The sequence below is a fragment of the Sciurus vulgaris genome, assembly GCF_902686455.1.
Source record: "Sciurus vulgaris genome assembly, chromosome: 7".
Lineage (NCBI taxonomy): Eukaryota > Metazoa > Chordata > Mammalia > Rodentia > Sciuridae > Sciurus > Sciurus vulgaris.
Genome location: NC_136467.1, coordinates 119,249,061 through 119,272,337, shown reverse-complemented (window position 1 = coordinate 119,272,337; position 23,277 = coordinate 119,249,061). Strand labels below are relative to the sequence as shown.

General features: G+C 40.4%; 1 protein-coding gene across 1 annotated transcript in view; it reads right to left on the bottom strand.

Annotated features, from left to right (window-relative positions):
- Positions 1-23,277, bottom strand: part of BTBD9 (BTB domain containing 9) — a 447,416-nt gene that overhangs the window by 86,840 nt on the left and 337,299 nt on the right. Inside the window, 1 exon segment of the mRNA XM_079148343.1 lies at positions 12,472-12,661. Within this exon segment, the coding sequence (XP_079004469.1) occupies positions 12,472-12,661 (190 nt within the window).

The following is a 23,277-nucleotide window of genomic DNA, read 5'->3' as shown; positions in this document are numbered from 1 at the left end:
GGCAAGGCAATTAATATGACAACAGTAAAATAATAATACACGAGTCACAGAGGAAGACAGCACTACAGACAAACCACACCACATAAGTACACAGTGTTGTTTGTTGGTCGTCAGGAGAAAATGGATTTGTACAGATCTGCTATTCCCTTGCCATCTCTCCAGCTCTGTCTATTGTGATTACAAAAGGCACTTTACAAGATAGCTGGCCGGGGCAGTGTGAGACCACAGAACAAGGAAAACCTTACAGCACTTGGTGTTTTAACAGAACTGTTCATTTAGAATCTTCAATGAGACCAATTTTAAATGGATGACTCTGTTTAAAATGTTCTTCCCAAACAGATCCAACTAATCTTCATGAACTCCCTACTTGTCTCTCAGTCTTAAATGGACAGCTAAAAATCTCACTGTAGTGACCGTAATTATGACAAAACTATTTTCTATTTTACTAGGAAGACTGCTATTAACAAGGTATTATTTACCTGGATACCAGCAATTCTCAAACAATTTTCTATAGATAAAGCTTTATGTATTTTTTTTCTCCTCCCCCCCCTCCTCCTCCTCCTCCTCCTCTTTCTTTTTTTTTTTTTTTTTTTTTTTAAGCTGTAATGGGGATTGAACCCAGGGCCTTGTGCATACTAGGCAAGCACATTATCATCCTTATCTCCACTTTATCCATTTCTAAAAGGGTCACTATGGAGATTCTAATAAAGATACTACTTTATTATATATGCTTTATTACATTTTAATCTCAGAGATAAAATGAACACAGAATGGCTAGGTTTCAGGAGAATAATGGACAAGGGTTTGCATCAGACATTAGGGGACAATTAAATGGTCCTAAGGGACTTAGGAACTTAGATCTTTCACACTAGTCTCCAATCACCTCCTCCCCACAAGGTTCTTGAGTTAAGTTTTTGACAAGGAAAGGTCCAGCAAATAAGAAGCAAAGGAACACTATTGCTAACAGAATTTTTGGCTAAGAATCCTAATGCAAAAGGCACTGACTGTGGGGAGTTCCCAATTTTTGAGCTGGATATGCTTGAACAGTTTCAAACCAAAGCAAATCAGGAGGCCTGTTCTACTCCTTCAACACTCAAAACTTGGTTCTTACCACTAAAATTTAAGGAATGATCAATTCAGTACACATTCTAGTACCCCAAACCAGGGTGAATGTGGGAGAGATACTGCCCCCTTTCCCCTGCTCAACACTGAGCTGACCTTGGGTTGAGCCAGTAGCCTTAGCCTGGCTGCTCTAAAAAGAATTTCCAAGGCCAGAGAAAGACAGAGCTGCTCATCACTTTGTTATGAAGACAGAAAAGAGGAGAGAGAGTAGAGAGGAGGAAGAGGAAGGAATAAAGGAGCAAGGCCAGGCTTCCTCCTGGGCAGGAGTGGTTCTGTCCCAGGCCACTTAGGGCCCAGAGGAGACAGAGACATGAAGTGACTCCACTGAACTATGGTTCACTCTTTCAGTCTTATAAACCCACAATCTGACCAGCATCTCTGTTGGAAAGCAGCTAAATGCCCTGATTGTAACCACATTTTAGGGAGGGTAAAGATGGTTGCAGAGGAAGGCACAAAGAAATGGCAGGAGAAAAACCAGAGGATATTTGAGTTCCTTCTCCCAAGATTTAAAATCCCAGTACTGCTCTAATTATCTTCCCACGGAGTGTACTTCTCATTTCAAATGTCCCCAAAGACAGAAACACTCACTGCAATCCTACAAAAAAACAAGACAAACGAAAACAACAACAAAAATATTATCCTAGTTTACAAGGAAGAACAGATTGGAGGTAGTATTATGATCACTGCCCATTTCCCTTTTGAAAGTCACAGGTCTTTTGTGTTGTTTCATTCCAGGGCAGGTGGTCATGGGTTTTTAAACTTCAGATATTAAACACTGAAAATGTTATTTCTAGAGGGACTTTTGACATAATTTGCTACTACAAGATAACATGAATATGCAGTGAAGTTTCTAATATTGGAATGATTTTCTGTGTACAGAAGAAGAGTCAACTCTCTATAATCTGGTTGGGTAAACAGATGCAGGGTTTAACCAAATACTTCTAGTTAACAGATTCCATATGGGTTGTCAATTTAAAAACAAATTCAGGTATGATAAAATATACTTGACAATATTAAAACTACACCAATTAAAATTTTGTTTCTCTCCCTCTCCCCCCACCTCCGACTCTTTTCCAATGTTGGGGATTGAGTTCAGGGTCTAGTACTTGCTGGGCAAATACTGTCCCACTGGGCTATCAGCCTATTTTGATCAATCAGAAAAAGTACTTGGGACCTTGCCCTGTCCCCCAAATTTCCTCATGTGCATGAGTTACAACTACACTGGTAGAGTAAGAAACTAGATACAGAAAACCAGATAAAAGGTTTATAATGGAAACAGGTTTTTAATAAGCAAATTTCATGAATAAGAAATCAAATCTATGTAATCAGTAAAACCTCTCATTTTGGTTACAAACTGGACAGTACAAAGTCAGATTTTTAAAAAAAATTTATACACATTTTTGAAGCTGAGAATAATAAAAAATATAATTATCAGAGTACTATTTAAGATATATCCAGAAGTTGTGGGTTCAAAGAGTTGCTTTTAAAAATAAGGTGGGTTGGGCATGGTGGCACACGCCTGTAATCTCAGCTACTTGGGAGGCTGAAGAAGGAGGATCACAGATTTGAGGACAGCCTGGGCTACTTAGCGAGATCCCATCTTCAAAATAAAAATAAAACAGAAAGGGCTGGGGATGTAGCTCAGGGGTGAAGAACTTTCCTAACAAGTAGGAAGCCCTGGGTTCAACACCCAGCACTACCAATAAAAAATAAACCAAAGAAAGCACTCTGAAAAATAAAATAAATGGGGGAAAAAGGGTCTCCACTGAATTATGTACTTTAAATGAGTGAGTTATATGGTATGTGACTTACATCTTAACAAAAGTGTTTTTTTTTTAAATAAACAGAACACATGAAATGTGAGGATATGTAAAAAATTTCCAAAGCAGATGTAAAATGTCATGCAAGAGGCAGTATTCCAAGGCAGAGCTGTTGGCTAGGTAAGCCAACTCATTTCCACGCCAATCAGTTTCTTAGCCAGTCTTGCTACGGCTGACCACATACACAGTTCTACCTGATAACTGCAAGTTGGAGTCAGCAGAGTAGGACTTCAGATAAAGCTTTGGCTTTTCCTAATGAAAAGGAACAGATTTGGCTGGTAAGGTTTGTTGTACTTTTATCCCTTCACCCTGCTACTTCCTGCCTCCACACAGGCATGGTATTTAAAGCTGAGGCAGTTGTCTTGTTTCTTTGGGGTGAAAATACAGGTGGAAAAGAACAAGAAAATTGCAGAGCTCACTGAACTGTAAAACCACACCCTTATGGACTTTTTGTTACATGAGCCTCAAATAGTCAAAAGCAAAACAAAACAAAACAAAATTTAAAAAACATTTTATAAGTCTTTCTCAATGAGATTTTCTGTTATTTGCAGTCAAATGCAACCCATATGCAAGCTTCCTTGGAACTAGTAACCAAAACAAATGTCGTGGGGCTGGGGTTATGGCTCAGTGGTAGAGCACTTGCCTAGCATGCATGAGGCACTGGGTTTAATCCTTAGCACCACATATAAATAAAATAAAGGTACTGAGTCCATCTACAACTTAAAAAAAAAAAAACCCAACAACAACAAAAAACACAAATACACAAACGTTGATAGGTCTTAGTTGCAACATTTAATGGAAATTTCTATAATTTCGTTTTAGGAAACCAGTGGGCTGAACCAGAGGATGAGCTGCCTTCTCCTGCTTCTCATTAGGACAACAGGAGGTTGTAGCCCTGAGCAACAAACTGAGATCTTTGGAGATGGAGTTTTGGCCTGAGTTGTCTTGCCATGCTCACAGTGCAAAAAAGGAGAAGGACCCCGAACTACACTTTGGTTTCTTGGTCTCCTAAATGAAGACAGGGAGAACAGCTAACCCTCAAGAACTGTCAGACACACGAACCAAGAGAACCATTAGCCATTTCTAAATGTTAAATTGCATGGAAAACCTAAACCATCCTGGCTGGTGTTTGGTTACAGTAAAACAATCATGCAGCAAAGGCTCATAATGTCATAATCATCAAGGGACATATGTGGTTTCAGGTCTCATAAGGTAGAAGGAAGAAAGAGGATCCTCAGCATTAGGTTTTAAGGGCAGCAAGGAAAGAAAATCCACGCAGAAGTAAGAGCATACTCTGCATTTACCTACATAAGCAATACCCTTTATATGAATCTGATACATCCTTGAAAGAGGCAACCCAGCAGAAAAATATGATTTCTCAGCATCGGTGAAGCCCCTAAGGACCTCAGAGAATTGCTCAAGAGTCCTTGAGGGGCAGCAGCCCAACACCATGGTAGTTATTCCTAGGAGGAGGATGCAGAAATGGAGGGGGATAGTCAGGTGAGGCAAGAGGAGGAGGTGGAAGACTTCTTCTTGGTCTTGGAGTTTCTTAACTAGATATACGAGAATGTTTTGGTCAAGTGCCTCTGTAGTCACTAGTTTACAAAGGACTAATGGCTGAGCTTTAAAAGGAGAGAAAGTAAGACTAACATAAGGAGCTACTAAGATACATCCCAAACATCTTAATGAGGTGGTAAAATTGGGCTCCTGGGGGGAAAGTCTCTGAGTTAAGGGTACCTGGGGCATATGAAGATTTTCAAAGGTAGATTACTTCTTTGGATTAATTTAAAGATTTAATTTTAAGTGACTGTCACCCTTCATCAGCATTCAGAATAGCTTTATTCACTTAATACGTAAAAGATATATTAAAGCAATTTGATGTAGAAATGTGTAGAAATTTCAGTCAATTTTCTGGAAGTCTGATGCTGCTGTTGGCCTCCTGAGAACAGCCATACTTCTGTGGCCCTGTGCAACCCATCCCGGGGCAGCAGCTTGTACAGCAGATATCTGCACAAGCAGAGCCACAGGAGGAGGGTCTGGATACGCTCCTTTCATGTGATCTTCCAAGGAGAATGATTCTGGTTTTTAAGATGACTGAGAAGTGAGTATTTGTCATAGAGGTATCTCAAAGAACAATTCTGGGTAATTACTAAGCATGTCTTGCACATGAAATAGCAGGTCAAATGGGGCTGAATCCTCTGTAAAGATGTCTTCTTGATGGGTTAATCTTTGAAAACTAAAAGGAATTTTCCTTTCATGTATCCAGCTATATTTTATGATGACTAGTTGTCAAGTTCCCCAATCACTCAAGAGAGAGAAATGGTTGACACGTGAGGTAAATCACACGCACACAAACACATTTTTTGGGCATTTAACCTTTCCTGTTTTTTCAAAGAACATCTGAATTCTAGTCCCCACCAGTATTTTTCACACACAACTTAGTTGCCATAGCAATACTTTCTGCTCTTAAAATTTCTCTAGGATGAAACTGGCTAAGGCCTATTTACCATGCCCCCAAATTCTGCTGTCTAGGCTCTAGCATTTCTGGTTCCTTAAAGTGTTCACACAGTTCAAGTCCAGCATCGACTGAGAACCATGCATATAATTCCTTCTTCAACGATTTTTCTGGGAACAGAGCTCTGAGATCTGAGGGTGATAAGAGAAGACTTCAGTGTGATGCAGATAGGCACAGAGGAACAACACTTAGTAAATAAATCAGGGATCAGCGAGACAAGGAAGAGTCCCTCAGTTCAGGGCTGTGACAGACGACACTCAGCAGGACTGATATGAAGTAAATTTTGTAAAATATCTTTTCAATTTCAACTAGAATTATAGGCAATCTTAATCCAAGTCAGAGGAGTCATATATTTAGATGTTTGTTGTATTCTTCAGACTATAAAAAGGAAATTTCTAGCTCTCTAGGTTGCAAAGAAGGCTGTCTTAATGTAAATAGATGTACTGCTTGCTGGTGCAGCACTCGGGCAGAATGAAATGGGAGCAGAACGCGACGAGGGAGGCTAGCGCCCTCACCTGCGTTAATGTCAGCGCCTAACTCCAGAGCTTAATCTCTGTCATTTGCTGGGGGTGCCGGATCCTTAGCAGTTTCCTCACATACACTTAGATCAGACAACACTGAGCAAATATGATGTCCAATTTAGTTGATAGATAGAAGTCCCTTTAGTGGCACTAACACACTGTGCTGTCAGTTCAGTCAATGAGTGTTTATTGAGTACTCACAGCACACGGAACCATGCAAGGAGGTGCTTAGAATCCGCTGCAAAGATCCAAGTCCATCACAATATTTAAAAATCACTATCTTCAATTTGAGATTATCTATGGTCCTACTAGAGATTGAAGGCAGCACAAATGCAGAAAATACTCAAACAATTACAAATATTATTTGAGCCATTAGCTTCCATTCCTCTCTCCACCCTTACTGACTGAGCCCTCATGTGGAGCTATTCAGTAGGAAACAAAATGGAATGGTCTGATTCCTCTCCTTATTTTCTGTGCCTATCCTCTGGGAGGGAAGCGAATGTGCAATCATTTGGCAGGGTGGTAAGCAGTAGGAAGAAGGAAAAATAGCAGACTAAAACGAATCTTGATAATTTACAAACTGAATAGATAATCTAGAGTTGGTTGTAGCCACCCAGTAATGAAAAGGCAGTTGAAGCCAGCATGGGCTTGACAGTTCAGACAGTTCAGAGAGAAAGAAGAACAGGTTAGGACAAATAAGGACTATAGTGGATATGCAATTAATTTTTTTTTTAAAGAATCAGTTTGCTATTTCTTCATTTTTTAATATTTCAGATTTTTTAGTTGTAGGTAGACACAATACCTTTATTTTGGGTGGTGCTGAGGATCAAACCCAGGGCCTCATGCATGCTAGGTGAGTGCTCTATCACTGAGCCACAACCCAACCCTATTTCTTCTTTTTAATCTAGGATTAATAACAGCAAGACATAAACTGATTGGTGGTGTAGACATTCTGTGCTGTTCTTCTAGAAGTTGTAGAACTGCTTTTTTTCCTGCTGCAAAATAAAAAGAGCTTTATTCCATGGACTAAAGAGACTATGGATACCCATCAAGAACACACTTGGGGCTAGACCCATCATTTCCTAATACACTGCATTTATATACATTCCAACTGAGGAAGTCAAGGTATTGTTGTCATTAACTCGTTAATCCCCACAACACCGAGAGAGGCTCTGGGCATACTCAGCTGCATCTAGCACTGCATCATCTTTGGACATCCCATCTACTTACAATTAGGTTTGTTACTTAAAGCATTATGGGTATTTTACTTACACTACTGCTCATATCAATTATAAAACCATTATTTTCAAGCTAATTTAAAAATTGTTAATTTAATTGACTATCCTATAATTAGGGTTTCAACAAAGTGCTGTCATTTATTAGCTGAAAAAGATTGGGTGATAAGTGTATTTAATGCATAGCATATTTGATTTCTCATCCTAGCCTGAAAACACTTAAAAGGATATCATGATTAGCAAGTAGAAAGATAATAAGTCTTAAACAAGGCGACAGAGGGACTATAAACTAAGACATTAGGCAGATTTGGTTGGTTATTATGACTCTACCCTGGTCTTTTTATGTGGTCAGGCCTCCAAAGATTTCCTGTTATTTAAATTTTAATGTTTTTAAAATGGCATGGAAATGATATAATTACTACTCAATTACCTGCTTTTAAGGTACATTCCAGGTAATTTCTTTCTTTTTCTCTAAAATAAGATGAGTAAATTTTGCTATGTCTATAAACCTAGCAACAACACAAACTCCTTTATTTCCCAGTTATGTTGCCTTGCAAAAGTCAGAGATGAAAGACAGGAGAGAGAGTGTACTATTAAATGGTCGAGAACTAGGATGCCTCCATTGAGACAGGTCGGCACCTGGGAATCCCAGTTACTCGAGAGCCTGTAATCCCTATTACTTGGGAGGCAAAGACAGGAGGATAGTAAGTTTGAGGTCAGCCTAGGCAACTCAGGGAGAACCTCATCTCGAAATAATAAATAAATGAACAAATAAATAAATAAGTAAATAACTAAACAACCACCCTAGGACACCTCCTGTTGTTGCTTCTCCAGGAGCTGGTGGAGCAAGCTAAGCCAGGAGCAGAGAAGGTGCCATGCTTGTTAAGGCCTGAGGGCCTCCCATTCCTGATCCTCCTCCCCTCTCCTGGTACTCATGAAACACTAGATGGGAGTGGGGTGGGGTGATGGCTTTAGGAGCTGATGTTGTATACAGAGACAGCAACAAAACATCCTGGGCCATCACCTCTCAAACCCCTCCCTGGCCTTCCTGTTGCTTTCCCCTCTCTCGCTCTGCTCCCACAGCATGCCAGGTGTGCTTCCACCCCAGGGCCTTGGCACAATGTCTGTGGTGCCCACCCCTGGACCCCAGGTTCTATTCAATGTCACCCTTCTCAGTTTACCTTGCCAGCCACCTAACCTAAAATGGTACTGTCTCCACACCTCTCCCTGATGACCTTGTGAAAGTCTGACATACTGCAAATAGTGTCTGTTTGCTATCTGTGTCCCCCCATCCACTGGAACATCAGCTCCAGGAGAGGAGCAATGTTTACTCTGTTTATTCAGGCTGAATCCCCAGTGTCTACTACAGTGGCTGTCACAGAGTAAAAGGTTTCGTAAATGTTGAATAAATGAAAGAAAAGAAGGACTAGACAGAAGACCAAGATGACGTTTTAAGCTCCCCTCATCAGGAAGCCACAGGGGATCGGTGCCACACATGCTAGGAGGACTGGCTCCTGCTGGCCATTTTCTTTAAGAAAGAAAGCTCTGCTTGCCTATCTGGCTGCAGGACAACCTCTCAGGAAAGGAAGAAATGGTTTCTTCCTTTGGAAGAAACAGCCAAACAAAAGAAATCGTATCTATAAAACAATTACATCCTCTCTTTGGAATAAAGAATGTAGTGATCAAAATAAACAATGCTTGAGACCTTTGCTTCTGAAATCACCAACTACAAAGAACCTTGAATTTTCAAAGCTTGAGTACCACGTGACTGGGCCCTGCCTCGCCGAGGCTTCCCAGCTCTCCGCCCTCCTAGCTCTGCAACTCGTTTCTCTAGGTTTTGACGCAGAACCATGGGCTGCTGTAGATACAGTGACTAGGAGAGTAAGTTAGTCATCACAAGCAATAGAAGCCAAGGGTCAAATGTCACTGACTAATCAACCTGTCACTGGTCAATTACCTATCCCCATGAAGAGGTGCCACTGATCTAGTTTCCTATCAATAAGTGTCTATCTGGGCACATCAACTACTGTAACTGCAGCCTGCCAAGATATCCAGCACCGTCCACAGGCATTGGTGGCTAGGAAATCTCTCTCCCTTTCCTCTTAATAATGTCACAGAAGAGGCAAATGCAGTTCCTGACAACATAATGTTAGTTTCACTGAGACGTGTCTCTTTGAACGCTCAGCTAGTTATACGGAGTTTCAGTTGCATGGATTTTCTTACTGAAAAAGCAATACCTGGGCTTATGGAAGTTGGAGGCTTCACACTGTGCTGAGATACACAATTCTGCCTCTGCTGTGTTCCTGCTCATCATCCTCCCTCTGAGTCAGGAAAAGAAGAATTGTTCGGGGGAATCATTTTCATTCCACATTTAAAGAAAACCAAGTGGGCACTACTCTCTTGCCTTAAGCCCCAATGACACATTTTTCTGGAGTCAGATTCAACATCTCTGATTCTCTGGTGGAGGTAGGGGCCAAGGTGGCCTTGTCCCATGAAGATCCTGTTTGTCTTCAGTTGTCACCCTGGCAACAGCCTCATGAGGTTCCTGGCGAATAGAAGATTGTAGATTTCCTACCATACCTGCTATAATTCGCCCCAGCCATCTTGACAGGCCGCCTCATGCACATTTAACCTGTCAAGAAAAGCTTATTTGGAGCTGCCACGGTTTACATGCCAGGTAGGGCTGGGAGGAGCCAGCAAGTAAACAATTATAATACAAATGCTGTGACAGGAACTCCAGACAGAACACATGGGATGGTAGAAGAGGAATGTCTCAATAAGCCCAGGAGATGAAGGAAGGCTTGAGAGGCATTCCCTAAGAAGCAAAGTCTGGAGGGGGGAGTAAGAAAGACAGGTAAAGGGGGAAATGAGAAGGTGGTGAGCGGTGCATCAATGAGAACAGCATGATCAGAGATTTGAAGGCAGGGGGTAAGAAAGAGCAGGTACCATGTGCTAACCGCTAAACAGCAAGGCAGGTCAAGATGCTGCATGGCCTGGAGGAGGCTGAGAGAAGAGGCTGGATAGACAAGGTAGGTCAGAAGGCTGTTAAACGGTTTATTGGCACTTTCTCCTGAAGGCAAAGAGCAGCCATGAATCCTCTTAGTGAGGACTGTAGCCATATCAGATTGGTGGTAAGGGGTGAGGGATGGGTGTAGGTGGAGAAGGGAGGGTCAGCGGAAGTCTGAAGGTCAGATAGAGAAGCCAAACTACAAAGGTGCAGCTATGGTCATGGCAGTGGATGGAGGAGAGGTGAGTTGGTGAGGTGCTTGGGGGCAGTACTGCCAGGACCTCAGGGCTGGCTGGTAGGAGGGGGAGGAAAAGAAGAAGGGATTTAGAAGTCTCATGTTTCTGGCTCAGGCAACAGATAAATTAGAGGGAGGGGGTGCTGCTAACCGAGACAGGGAGTCGTGCCATGAGGTAACTTGAGAAGGGGAAGGACAGAAGAACTTACTTTAGACATCTTGGTTTGAGATGCACAAGGAACACACTGTCAGATGGGGCAGTGGTGGGGAGGGGGCACAAAGTACCAGGATAGTGAATGGAATAAAGAGAACATCACGAGAGAGCAGGCACAACTACTAAGCTGCCCGTTTGCTTCAATCTTCATTGGCAAGAAGACTGGCCTTCAAATTAGAAATGGCAGAACAAACATAATAAAGAGAAAATTGAAGTTCCAAATAGGTGAAGTGAAAGAAAGAGAGTACCCAGTCAATTTAAATGATTTCAAGTCTCCTGGCTCAGATGAGTTACACCCCAAGCCTGCTGAAAGAAATTGCAGATGTAATCTCAGAGACACGACTGGTAATCTTTAAGAAATTGTGGGGACTATAAGGAGTACCAGAAGACAAAAGAAGGACAACTGTTTCCCAGATTTTAAAAGTGAAGAGGGATAGATTATAATGGGAAATATATAGGCAAGTTTCACATAATCTATGACAAAAATTCTTGAACAGCTTATTAAGTAGGAGGTTGATGAGTAGTTAGTGGATGCAGCTGAGTGAAAGGAAAGGGGTGCTGTTTACAGAGTGACAGAGTTTTATTTGTACTGGTAGCCTGTCTAGATGGTTGTGGCTGGTCTCCTTCCCCTGCCTAAGCATGAAGTGAGTGATTTGGCCTGCAGTCTAAACTAAAGGCTTCTCTGATTTACTCCCTCATGGTCTGCAGTCTATGACATGGCCCTTGAAAAGGGGTTGCCAATTCAATGAAGAAAAAGACAGTCTGAATTTGCCAAGAAATCCAGCAGCAAGTCCTCGGGGTGCTTGGGAAACCTCTGGGGGTTATTAGCCCCTCTACAGACCTGTGCCTGTCACACTCCTCCTGCCTCATGTTTTGTCAGTTCTCTCTTTAAATATACTGTCTTGAGGAAGAGTGCAGAAATGACATGGCAAATGTGGCACACGATGGGATGGGGGAGCAGTCACGAGACTCCAACACCTCCATCCCAGAAAGACTGAGAAAGATCCACAGAGAGACATTTTTTACATGAGCACTTTGGGGGCCTTCTGGAAAGGCCAGGCCAGGCCAGGCCAGGCCAGGCCAGGCCAGGCCAGGCCAGGGCAGCCTACTCAAGATCCAGATGGCTCTCTTCAACTAAAAGTATTCTCTTGAGGGGCACTGCCAGGCTCACACTTAAAAATTACACATTCCTACAAATCAAGCAAGTTAAAGAGCCTTTCTTAACAAAAGGGAAAAATAAAAACAACCCAGACACAAAGGTCACTAACAAGATTTTTCAGAACCATGCTTCATATTCAAATCTGTGTGGTTCATATGTAGTCATTTATTAAAATGAAAATAATTTTTCATTCTATGTAAAACCTCTCTTGACATTACCCTGTCTCTAGCCAATGCAAATGGAGACTTGAGAGGGGGTAAACCTAGCCTAGGAGGCCTCTTCTCTAGTCCCCCACATGCCTGATGGTGCCTTTCCCCACCAGAAATCCAAATGTACACCTGGGACCTTTATTTTTATTTTTAGTTGTGGATGGACATAATGCCTTTATTTTACTTATTTATTTTTATGTGATGCTGAGGATCGAACCCAGTGCCTTACACATGCCAGGTAAGCACTCTACCACTGAGCTACAGTCCCAGCCCCTATACCTGGGCTCTTCCTGCCCCCGCCTTCCACTCCCAACTCCTTTTGGATGTTCAGAGAATTTCATCACTGAAGTTACTGAAGTCATCATTTTACCAAAATATAGTTTTCATACATATAGTTCCATTTAAAAACTAATGATGAGAAGAAATCTTCTTACCGTATTGATCCAATCATGTATGGCTGTGCAAGCTGAACCACAATCGCACCACTTCCCAGCTGGTGACACGTGTAGCCAGAATCCCAATCATAATTTTTAGTGTCCCCATTCAGCAAGGCATTTCGGCTCCGACTGACTCCTTCAATTACACTGGCACAATCAGCAATTGTTGCAACATTCTCCATGGGAACTGTGAATGCAAACCCAAGACTGGCATCAGGATAAGAGAAAAAGCATGAGCAGAACAAAATTCATTAATTACTATCTCAAATCAACAATAAAAAGGAAATTAGAACATCTTGATTATCTTAAGACATGAATTTTCCATGCCAAATAATTTTTAAGAAGTTGAACTTAAGGTTAGAACAAACCAAACCATATGTAGCAATTAATCCTACAGTATCTTATTAGGAAGAAACACAAGAACCTATAAAATGCAGAGGGGATAGATACACTGTGAGAAATTATACAGCAATTGAGATCTCTGTGTGTATGGTGCTGGGGAACAGACCCAGGGCCTTGCACATGTGAAGCAGGTGCTGTAACACTTAGCTACATCCGTGGCCCAGCAACTGAAGTTAATAGCTACAGCTATATACATATGGTAAGCGGGAAATTCATATATTCCATATTTCAGAATTTACAAAGTAGGAAAGTGATCCAGGACATGATACCAATCCCTTTTCCGAAAGTACAGTTGGCCTGAGCCATGATTCATTTCCTCTTCTTGTTTACTATTCTGTCACTGCAACACATATGCTCTTTCCTTTGTTCATGAACTGCTGTATCTTGAAAAACCAGCTGTGTTTTGATTCTTAGTCTCTTTGTATACTCCAAGTCCATATTAACCTGCTCATTTATAAAAGTCAAGAGCTTCCACAAAATGATGGCTGCCCAATATGATAAAGATTCTCTAAATACTGAGAAGAGAGCCATAAAAGATAAGGGCATTTTAAGTCCCTGGGCCTTTTCTACAGGGTTTCTACCAAAATCTGCAATTTCCTTTAGACATTACAGACAAAACATACAATGTCAACCCGCTATATTTTTCAGTATATCACACTCTCTGAAAATAGAGTCAGCAATACTACCACCATCTCAAAACACTCCTAACTTTATAATGATGTGGAATAAATAATCCTACATGGATCTTCTGAGCAATGAATTTATTTTCTAAATTTAGACAAGCCTACACTTAACACTTCATCTCACATCCTTCACTAACTGCTTTGCTTTTTGAAAATGAGAATGGCCACAGACTAGGAAGGAATGCAGGGAAAGAGGGAGAGGAACAGGGTGGTTTTTCTGGTGATGAATCCCTTGACTCTGAAGCTTAACTCCAAAGAAACAAGCAACTGGTGAAATTACCCACAAGGACAATTTCCTGGCAGAAAAGGGGTCCAAAGACAAGCTCCCTATGACAAAACAAAGGTAAAGAACTATCTTCTGAGGGTAAGTCCTGATACTGCCATCTGTAGGAATAGAGGTAGCATTCCATAATTAAGAAGAGAGGACTTAGAGAAGCGGCATAAGATGCCCAGTATGCTGGGCTGAGCCCGGAGACAGCACTCTAGGGTGGGCTCTGCTGCAATGACAGACAGCCCTCCAGTCCCTCAGTGGCTGAAAGGAGCACACATTTATTTTTCACATTTCACATTTTGTACTTAATCAGCCAGGTGGCTCTGCTCATTATATCACTTAGGGATCCCAATGACAGAGGTTTTATACTGACAATCACAGAAGCAGGAAAGAGAATGATCTGGACATTGGCTCTTAAAATACTTCCCTAAAGTAATATGCCAATTTGCTCACATTCCATTGGCCAAGGCAAGTCATGTGGCTTTCAGAGGTTAGGCAGGGCAGAAAGAGCCATCCTGCTGTGTGCACAGGAGAGATACCAGGAGGAAAAAATGGATATTTGGTGAACAACAGTAAGACCTAGCACATACATTAAACCAGGATAAAGGAACAGCAATAGAGACATAAATTCGATCATTTGTTTATAAAGTATTTTCATGTAATTCCATAATGTATATATCCGGCTTCCTGCTAAGGGGCATTTAGATCATTAACATTTTCTTCTCCATTACAAACAGAAGTGTTTCTCTGTGTTCCTGGTTAAGAGTTTCCTTAAGGAATATACACTTGCTGCATAGAATAAAAGAACATAATTAAAAGAAACAGAAATAAAAGAAAAGAATTATACTCATGCCCATGTTTTTCTTCAACTTCCCTGGATCTTGCCAAATTACTCACCAAAGTAATTGTAAACATTTACTTTCAACTCATTGAAAGTAATTCTTGGTAATGGACAGAGTATGAAATGATTCAATAGTGTGGATTTAGTTCTTCACCTTTTTTCCTTAGAAGTTGAACCTTTTTTCTCCACCACCCCCTCCCCCAGAATCATTCTCCACTTCTCCTCTGTAAACTGCCTATTTTTTACCATTTGCCTATTTTTCTATCATCCTTCTATAACTGATGTGCAGGATGCCAATCTTTTGTAGGTTAATACTGAGTTGAAATATTTAATCTTTCATTTATGATTTGAGCTTTCCCTTTCTGGTTTGTAAATTATTTCCCATACCCAGTCCATAAAGGTATTTTCCTGTGTTTTCTCCTAAAAGTTTTCAGATTTTCCCTTTCACATTTTAATCTGCTTAGAATTTATTTTTGGAATGCTGTGAGACAGGGATTATTCTCATCTTTTATTCATAAGGATGGCCAATTTCCCCAGCACTATTTAATGAACAGTCCATCCTTCTCCCCACTAATTTACACTATTTTGGTCATGTACACAGTTTGCCTATGCGCTGGCATCTCTAAGATATCTATCCTGTTTCATGGGTTGCTCTGCCTACCTTTGTGCCTCTACCATGCTGTCTTGGTTACTATAAATTTACAGTAATCTTAAAATCTCATAAGATTAGTGCTTCTCCCCCCCAATCTTTCTCTTCTTTTTCTTCAAAATTGTTTTAGACATTTTAGTTTTTTCAGGAAAATTTTACATTTTAAGTTTAAATTTTACATTTAACACTTATTTTTCTTGTATTTCCTATTTCACTAAATACTTCTCTTATTTTTTTCCTTCTGTTCCTTTGGATTTACTCCCTCCCACCTGCCTACCCACTACTTGAAGTGAATGCCTAACACCTTCCTTCCTTCCTTCCTTCCTTTCTCTCTCTCTCTCTCTCTCTCTCTCTCTCTCTCTCTCTCTCTCTCTCTCTCTCTCTTTCTGCAGTGCTGGGGATGGACACCAGGGCCTTGCGTGTACTAGGCAAGTCCTTTACCACTGAACTGCATCCCCAACTCATGAATGCTTAACTCATTAAAAACTTTTTGTTTTTTGATAAATATATTTAAAGCTGATACTTTACTTTGAACTCCTATTTCACCTTTATCCTCAAGTTTTAACATACCATACAGTGTTTTATTTATTTTATTTATTTATTTACTTATTTTTATTTGAAGATTTCATACATGTATATAGGGTAATAATGTTGTCTCATTCTACTGTCCTTTCCATCCCCACTATCCCACCCCTCCTCTGCACTCCCCTCTGCATAATTCAGTTACTTCATTCTTCTCTAGTCACCCCCACTATGGATCAGCATCTGCTTATCAGAGAAAACATTTGGCCTTTGTTTTTTTTGGGACTGGCTTATTTCACTTAGCATGATGTTCTCCAGTTCCATCCATTTACTGGCAAATGCCATCATTTCATTCCTCTTTAAGGCTGAGTAATATTCCATTGTGTATATGTACCACAATTTCTTTATCCATTTATTTGTTGAAGGGCATCCAGGTCGGTTCCATAGTTTAGCCATTGTGAGTTGAGCTGCTACAAACATTGATGTGGCTGCACCACTTTAGTATGCTGATTTTAAGTCCTTTGGGTATAAACTGAGGAGTGGGATAGCTGGGTCAAATGGTGGTTCCATTCCAGTTTTTCCTAGGAATCTCCATACTGCTTTCCAAATGGTTGCACCAATTTGCAGTCCCACCAACAATGTCATACAGTGTTTTAAAGAGTACTGGTCAGGTATTATGTAGAATGTCCCTCAACCTATGTTTTGTATTTCAAAAGTTGATCACTTTCAAATGTTTTCTAATTTTAATTATGATTTTTTCTTTTCATTCAGAGTATGTATTTAGCTTTCCAAGTATAATTTTTCATGTCATCTTTTCATTTGCTGATCTTTAATTCCACTGCAATGCAGACAAAAGGTGTGGTCTGTGCAATAATGAGCATGTAGAATTTGAGATTTGCTCACTGGCCCAGTATGTGATTAATTCTTAGTATTTCATGTGTGTCTGAAAATAAGTGTGTATTCTCTAATTTGAGGGTTGGATGGTTCTAAATATGTCTGTTAAATCAAACTTGTTAATTGTGTTATTAAAATCATTTACATGCTTACTGATTTTTCAGAGACATTTGTTAAAAATCTGCTATGACTATAGACTTCTCAAGTTCTCCTTATAATTCTTTGGATTTTATTTTATATATTCTGGGATCAAATCATTTCATATACATCATTTTAGAATTATTATACCTTCTTGGAAGACTAAATCTTTCATTATATTCTGTTGTTCTTACTCCTAATAGTGGCTTTGCCCTGAAGTCTACATTATCTGATGTCAAATAACTATGGCATCTTTACTTTGGGTACTATTTTCTTAGTATCACACTACTTTTTAATTTCCTGGTTTCTTGTAAATAACGTACAATAGTTTTAAAACAATTTCAGTGTCCTTTGTCTTTTAATTGACATATTTACATGACTTACATAAATTGCTGTTACAAATTTATTTGGAGTCTTTTACTTTCTATTTACAAGTTTCTTCTTCATTGCTTCCCTTAGCTTTCTGTCCACTCTGCTCCAATTTTCTAACAAATTGATAGTTTTCTTTATTTCCCTCACCAGTTATCTCTATTGATTTGGTTTGGAAGTTAGACATTTCATTTCTACTCTTTTGCTAGTTATTCTTAAATTTTAAACAATCATACCAGACTTAACAATGCCTAAAGCTAAAAACTGCATATTCCCTTCTCCTGAACAATACAGAAGACCTTAACATTTTTTTTCCTTAATATTTTTTAAAGCAATTGCTTCCTGGCTTGTCATTATTATCTAACATTTTAGTCCTACTCTGCTTTATATTCTCTAAATTAGTCATTACTATTATTTCATACAATCACAATTTATTTATCCACATTCACCAATTTCTTCACTATTACTTTTTAATATCCTCTCTTCTTGGTTCAACTTTCTTCAACTGATGACACATCTATTAGTATTCGGCAACGTTTTGTCTGAAAATATATGTTATAGTTTGGATATGAGGTGTTCCCCAAAGCTCATGTGTGAGACAATATAAGAATGTTCAGAGGTGAAATGATGGGGTTATAACAGCCTTAATCTAATCAGTGCATTGATCCACTTGCATGGATTAACTGGGTGGTAGCTGTAGGCAGAAAGGTATGGCTGGAGGAGGTAGTTACCTGGGCTGTGCCTTTGGGGTACATATTTTGTCCCTGGTGAGCAGAGCTCTCTCTACCCACTGGCTGCCATGTCCTGAGCTGCTTTCCTCTGTCAGGCCTTCTGCCATGTTCTACCTCACCTGGAGCCCAGAGCAATGGCATCAGCTGCTATGGACAGACGAAACCATGAGTGTCGAATAAACTTTTTCTCCTCTAAAATTTTTCTTGTCAGGTCTCTCGATCACAGCAATGAACAAGCTGACTAACACAGTATAATTTGCCATCACTCTTCAAAAATACTTTATTTGGATATAAGCTCTAAGTTAAAAGCTGCTTTTCTTTAGTACCATGATGCTATTATTTCATAGTCTTCTGGCCCCTACTATTTTGTCCATTAAAGTCAACAATCCCTCAAACTCTAGTAATTGCTTTTTCTCTTCTTTTAATTTCAAGGGTATTTCTCCGTGGTTTTGATGTTTTGCAATTATATTATGTTGTACCCATGTGTAGGTGAATTTATCCTGCTCTGGACTAAATGTGAACATTATAGCTATATTAGTCAGGGTTTTACAGAGAAACAGAACCGATAAGGTATACAGAAAGAGAGACACACATGAGAAAAGGGATTTATTATGGGAATTGGCTCATGTATGATGGAGGCTAAGAAGACCCACAACACACTGCCTGCAAGCTAGAAAGAGAAGGAAGCCAGCGGCTTAGCTCTAAGTCCAAAGGCCCGAGACTACGGGAGTTGATGGCATAACCCTCACACCAAGTCCAAAGGCCCAAGAACTTGAAGTTCTGATGTCCAAAAGTCAGAAGATGGATGCGCAAGCTTTGGAGGAGAGAGCAAATCTGCTTTTGCTCTGCCTCTGTGTTCTACCCTGGTCCTCAACTGAGTTATGGTGCCCACTCACACTGGGTGAGGGCAGATCTGTCTTCCTGATCCAAATGCCAGTGTCTTCTGGAAACCCCTCACAGACTAACACCCAGAGATAGTACTTCACCAGCTGCCTGGGCATCCCTCAACCCCACCAAATCCATCCCCCAATTTTACCACCACAATGCTCCCATTGGTTTTGGAAATTTGGGGCCCTTGTTTTATTGAATACTGATGTTCTCTCATTTCCTGTTTTTCAATATTCTTAGATTCCTATTAAATCTACGTTGAACTCCTAATTCCATCTCCCTGCTTCTTAACCTTTCTTGTATTTTTTTCCCTTTTACTCTCCTTGAAGCATTCTGAGTAATTTCTTAAATTGATTGTGTTCACTAATTCCCTTCACTTATGCCTAGTCTGCTGCTCAGCTTGTCTACTGATTACAATTTCACTACTAAACAAAAAATTAAAAATGAACTAGAGCTATGTGTAATTTTTTATTTCTATGTACTTTATATATATGTGTCTATATAATAAATATTGTGTAAATATACTACGGATGTATTGGTCTCTGCCCTAGGTTCCTGAGTTAGAACTCCTAAAACCTTTGTGACAGGGATTCCAGGAGAACCGTTTGTTCTAACATTCAATCTTTGATTCTGGTTATTGGCATAAGCTTCTAAAGCCTTGGAATTGCCAGGGTGACAGGAGTGTCTTTTATTCTAATGAGGTGGCTGTGTGAGCTCCTAGATGGGGACTGTTCACCAGAAAGACCAGGCATGATCAGAAGGCTGGAACTTTCAGGCCCTCTCCTCATCCTCTGGAAAGGGAAGAGGGGCTGAGATTGAGCTCATAATCGACAGTGCCTCTACGGTAAATCCCCATGAAACTCTCTCGACGGTGGTGCTGGGAGAGCGTCTAGGTTGTTGAACCTGTGAACGTGCTGGGGTGACAGTCCATTCAAGGAGGCCATGCAAGCTCTGCCCCTCCCCACGTGCTTGCCACATGCACTTCTTCTTTGATTGGTCATCTGTATCCTTTATAATATCCTTTATAACAAACCAGTAAAATGTGTTTCCCAGAGTTCAGGAAATATCAAATCCAAGAAGGGGACTGTGGGAACCTTTGGTCTGTCACCAAGCTGGACAGAAGTTCTGGGTAACCTGGGGATGTCCTGCTTGTGTCTTATGGTGTCTGCACTAACTTCTGTTGTGTCAGAAATGAACTAGGACACTGCTGGAGAATTGCTTTGGTGTGCAGAGAAAAGCCCTCACATAGTAGTACTATCTGTGTAAGAGAAGAAAAAGTTTTTTCTTTTCCTTTTTCCTGCTACATGTTATCAATGGGGGTCAATCTCACACAGGAAGATCATTAAGAATAAGTGATAGGAAAACACTTAAAATACAGTTCCACTTATATTGCTTAATGATACTATGTGGTGGAATTACAATGGAAAGCTAGAGAATGGTAGACTCTAAAATTCAGATTCCAGGTAGGAAGATACTGGTGATGATCCTGGGGGAGGGACACACAAGGGGCTTCAAAGGTTTAGTGACGCTCTGTCTCCTAAGCTGGGTGATGAATATCTGACTGTTCCTGTCCTCCACACCTTACACACAGGGAAGATTATTTTAAATTTCACACATTTTAACACCATTTTTATGAAAACCAGGAAGATGGTAAGCCTCTGAAAGGACAAAATCCTTGACCATGGCTTCAAATGTTGATATCCTCTATAGACACTACTAGGTCTCACCAGTTGTATTTCTCGATTCTGTTGATTTCCACCTATGCTATACTGTACTGCTTCACAATTTTGTCACTAGACAGTTTGATTCAATTAGTACATCAACATCAGAGACTATCTCAAAATCATTACAGATATGGTTTCAAGCTCTGGGCAACAAGGCTAGGTGGGACGAGCCTTTCTAAGTCATTTTCCATAGTCATATTTATAAATGAACTTATTAAAGAAGATTTGTTCAGCCTCTAACACTTTCTCTAAGCAAAACTGCTCCAATAATACCACCCTCTGGCATTCTGGGTGGTCTAACATATATGCTACTATAAAGAATTTCGTCTTCTTAACAAGAAATCCTATAATCTCTGTACTGGAGAAGAGTATAGTATGGTTTCTATTATGATCTTGACATAATTATCCACTAATGTTTATTAGTCGAAGTCTGTGTCTATAAAAGGAGCCTAACGTAGAAACACACAGATGTCCCATACTTACAGACATGGAAACTGACTCACATCATCGAAATCTACCCTGCATCCCACACTTCTTTTTCTTTCTTTCTTTTTTCTTTTTTTAGTACCAGGGATTGAACCCAGGGGCACTTAACCACTGAGCCACATCCCCAGCCATTTTTATTTTCAAGACAGGGTCTTACACGGCCTCACTAAATTACGAAGGATGGTTTTAAACTTGCAATCCTCCTGCATTAGCCCACAGAGTCGCTGGGATTATAGACGAGTGCCACAGCGCCTGGAAGTCCCAATTTCTATTTTTCTTTTTGAATATTTTTTTAGTTGTAGGTGGACACAATACCTTTATTTTATTTATCTATTTTTATGTGGTGCTGAGGCTCAAACCCAGTACCTCACACAACGTGCTAGGCAAGTGCTCTGCCACTGAGCTACAACCCCAGCCCCCACATTTCTTTAAAACAAAAAATACTTTTGCTGGAACAAGGCTAGCGACTTAATAATCAACTTGGCTACCTACTTCATAGGGTTGCAACATCAAAAGCTTAGCATATTTCTTACTTCTCATTCCTACTTTTTGATAATGAGTCTAATTAACAGTATTATGACCAAATGATGCCTCTAAGATGGCAGAAGAGGACAGGGGTCTGGGCACAAACTCCCAGATGATGATGACCTTCTGACAAGTCACCAAGATGAGACAATCATTCCAGCACTGTACCAATTCTTAATATCCAAATCACTTTGTCAACCTGCCCTAACCTGATAATTAAGAGATTCAGACTGTGAGTTTCACAAAGGCAGGGACTTCTGATTGTAAAGAAGTAGTATGTGGCACAGAGTAGGTACTCAATAAACTTTTGCTGAATGAATAAAATAATACCCATGTAAGATTGTGGCACTTCATCTTGCTTAACATAGTTCCTGACCAGAAGTTAAGAAAAACTAAAAGTTACTAAATAAAGCAGGAAAAAAATGCATTCTCAGTGAAAGTTTTCTTAGAAAAGTAAAGTATGATCAATTTCTGGGTCTTGACCTAAACATTAAAAAGAAAACAAATATGTAGAGAGTTGCTATGTAAGCATTGCACCCCCTCCACCCTCTTAATGTCTCCCTAAAGGTTTGTCCCACATACAGAGTGTTTGGTCACTCAGGGTTGACTAAAATATTTTTGATGAAGAAACCATTTAGGAGGGCAAAAGGGAAGGAGGAACAGATTATGACACAGTTTTTGAAGAATATAAAAGGTTCTTTAATCTCACACTGTAGTCACATTATAGGTGTTCTGACAGAAGAGGTTTATCCTGAACGTCACCACTGGCTGCACTAACAGAAGCCACTTCCTCCATTTCAGCAGGAAATAATCCTACCATTAATTGCTCTTCCTAGAAACACATGCTTCTGCCCGCCTAGCTGGCTGCCCAATATTTAAAGGTCTGAATACGTTCTGTGGTCTTTGTGCCGGGAAAAATTAGAGTGTGACTCTACCTGACGGCAACACACAGAAGGTGCCGGGCTGGTATTCTTCCCAGCGGGACTGGGCCACTCCCGCTCTGAATGTTCATTACCGTCTTTCATACGCGTCTGATAAATTTATTAAAAACACCATCTGGATGGGACTCAGCTTTGGGTTGTATTTCCAGTCTTCCAGTCTCCTCCCTTGGTCCCACAGGAATTTCTGCCCCAATTTGTGTCACTTTGTTTACAAATGCACACTGCCAAAACCCAGCATCTTGCGTCTGCCTCTTCCTGGGTTTCCTCTGCCATCCTCAGCCATGCACCTATTACAATAGCTTGTGCTGGGAGCAGAAGGCAAAGGGGAGCTGCCTGGGCAGAAATTACTTTTCTCCCTCCATGCACACAGCAATTCTGCTCAGACAAATTTAATTTGCTGCTTCTGAATGCAAAAGTTGCATGTTAACAAAGTGTATACATTCTGCCGTGTATGAATATTGGAATGACTCAGACTGTGGGGAACGGCAGAGAAAGTGATCTGAAAACCACTTTACTGCTCCCCGTCCCTGCGCAGCACCAGGGGTGGCCAACAGTCTGCCAGTAAATTTAATTCAGGAGTAATAAATTTTTAAAAAGGCAGTATTACTTCACTAGGACATGACCTGAGGGCCACCTGTACCAGCTTTATTTAAAGATAAGACTGACATGTTATTTAACTGTCTCCAGAGATCACCTTTGAGAGATGGGGAAAAAATGCATCTGAAGCAGCTTTTTAAAA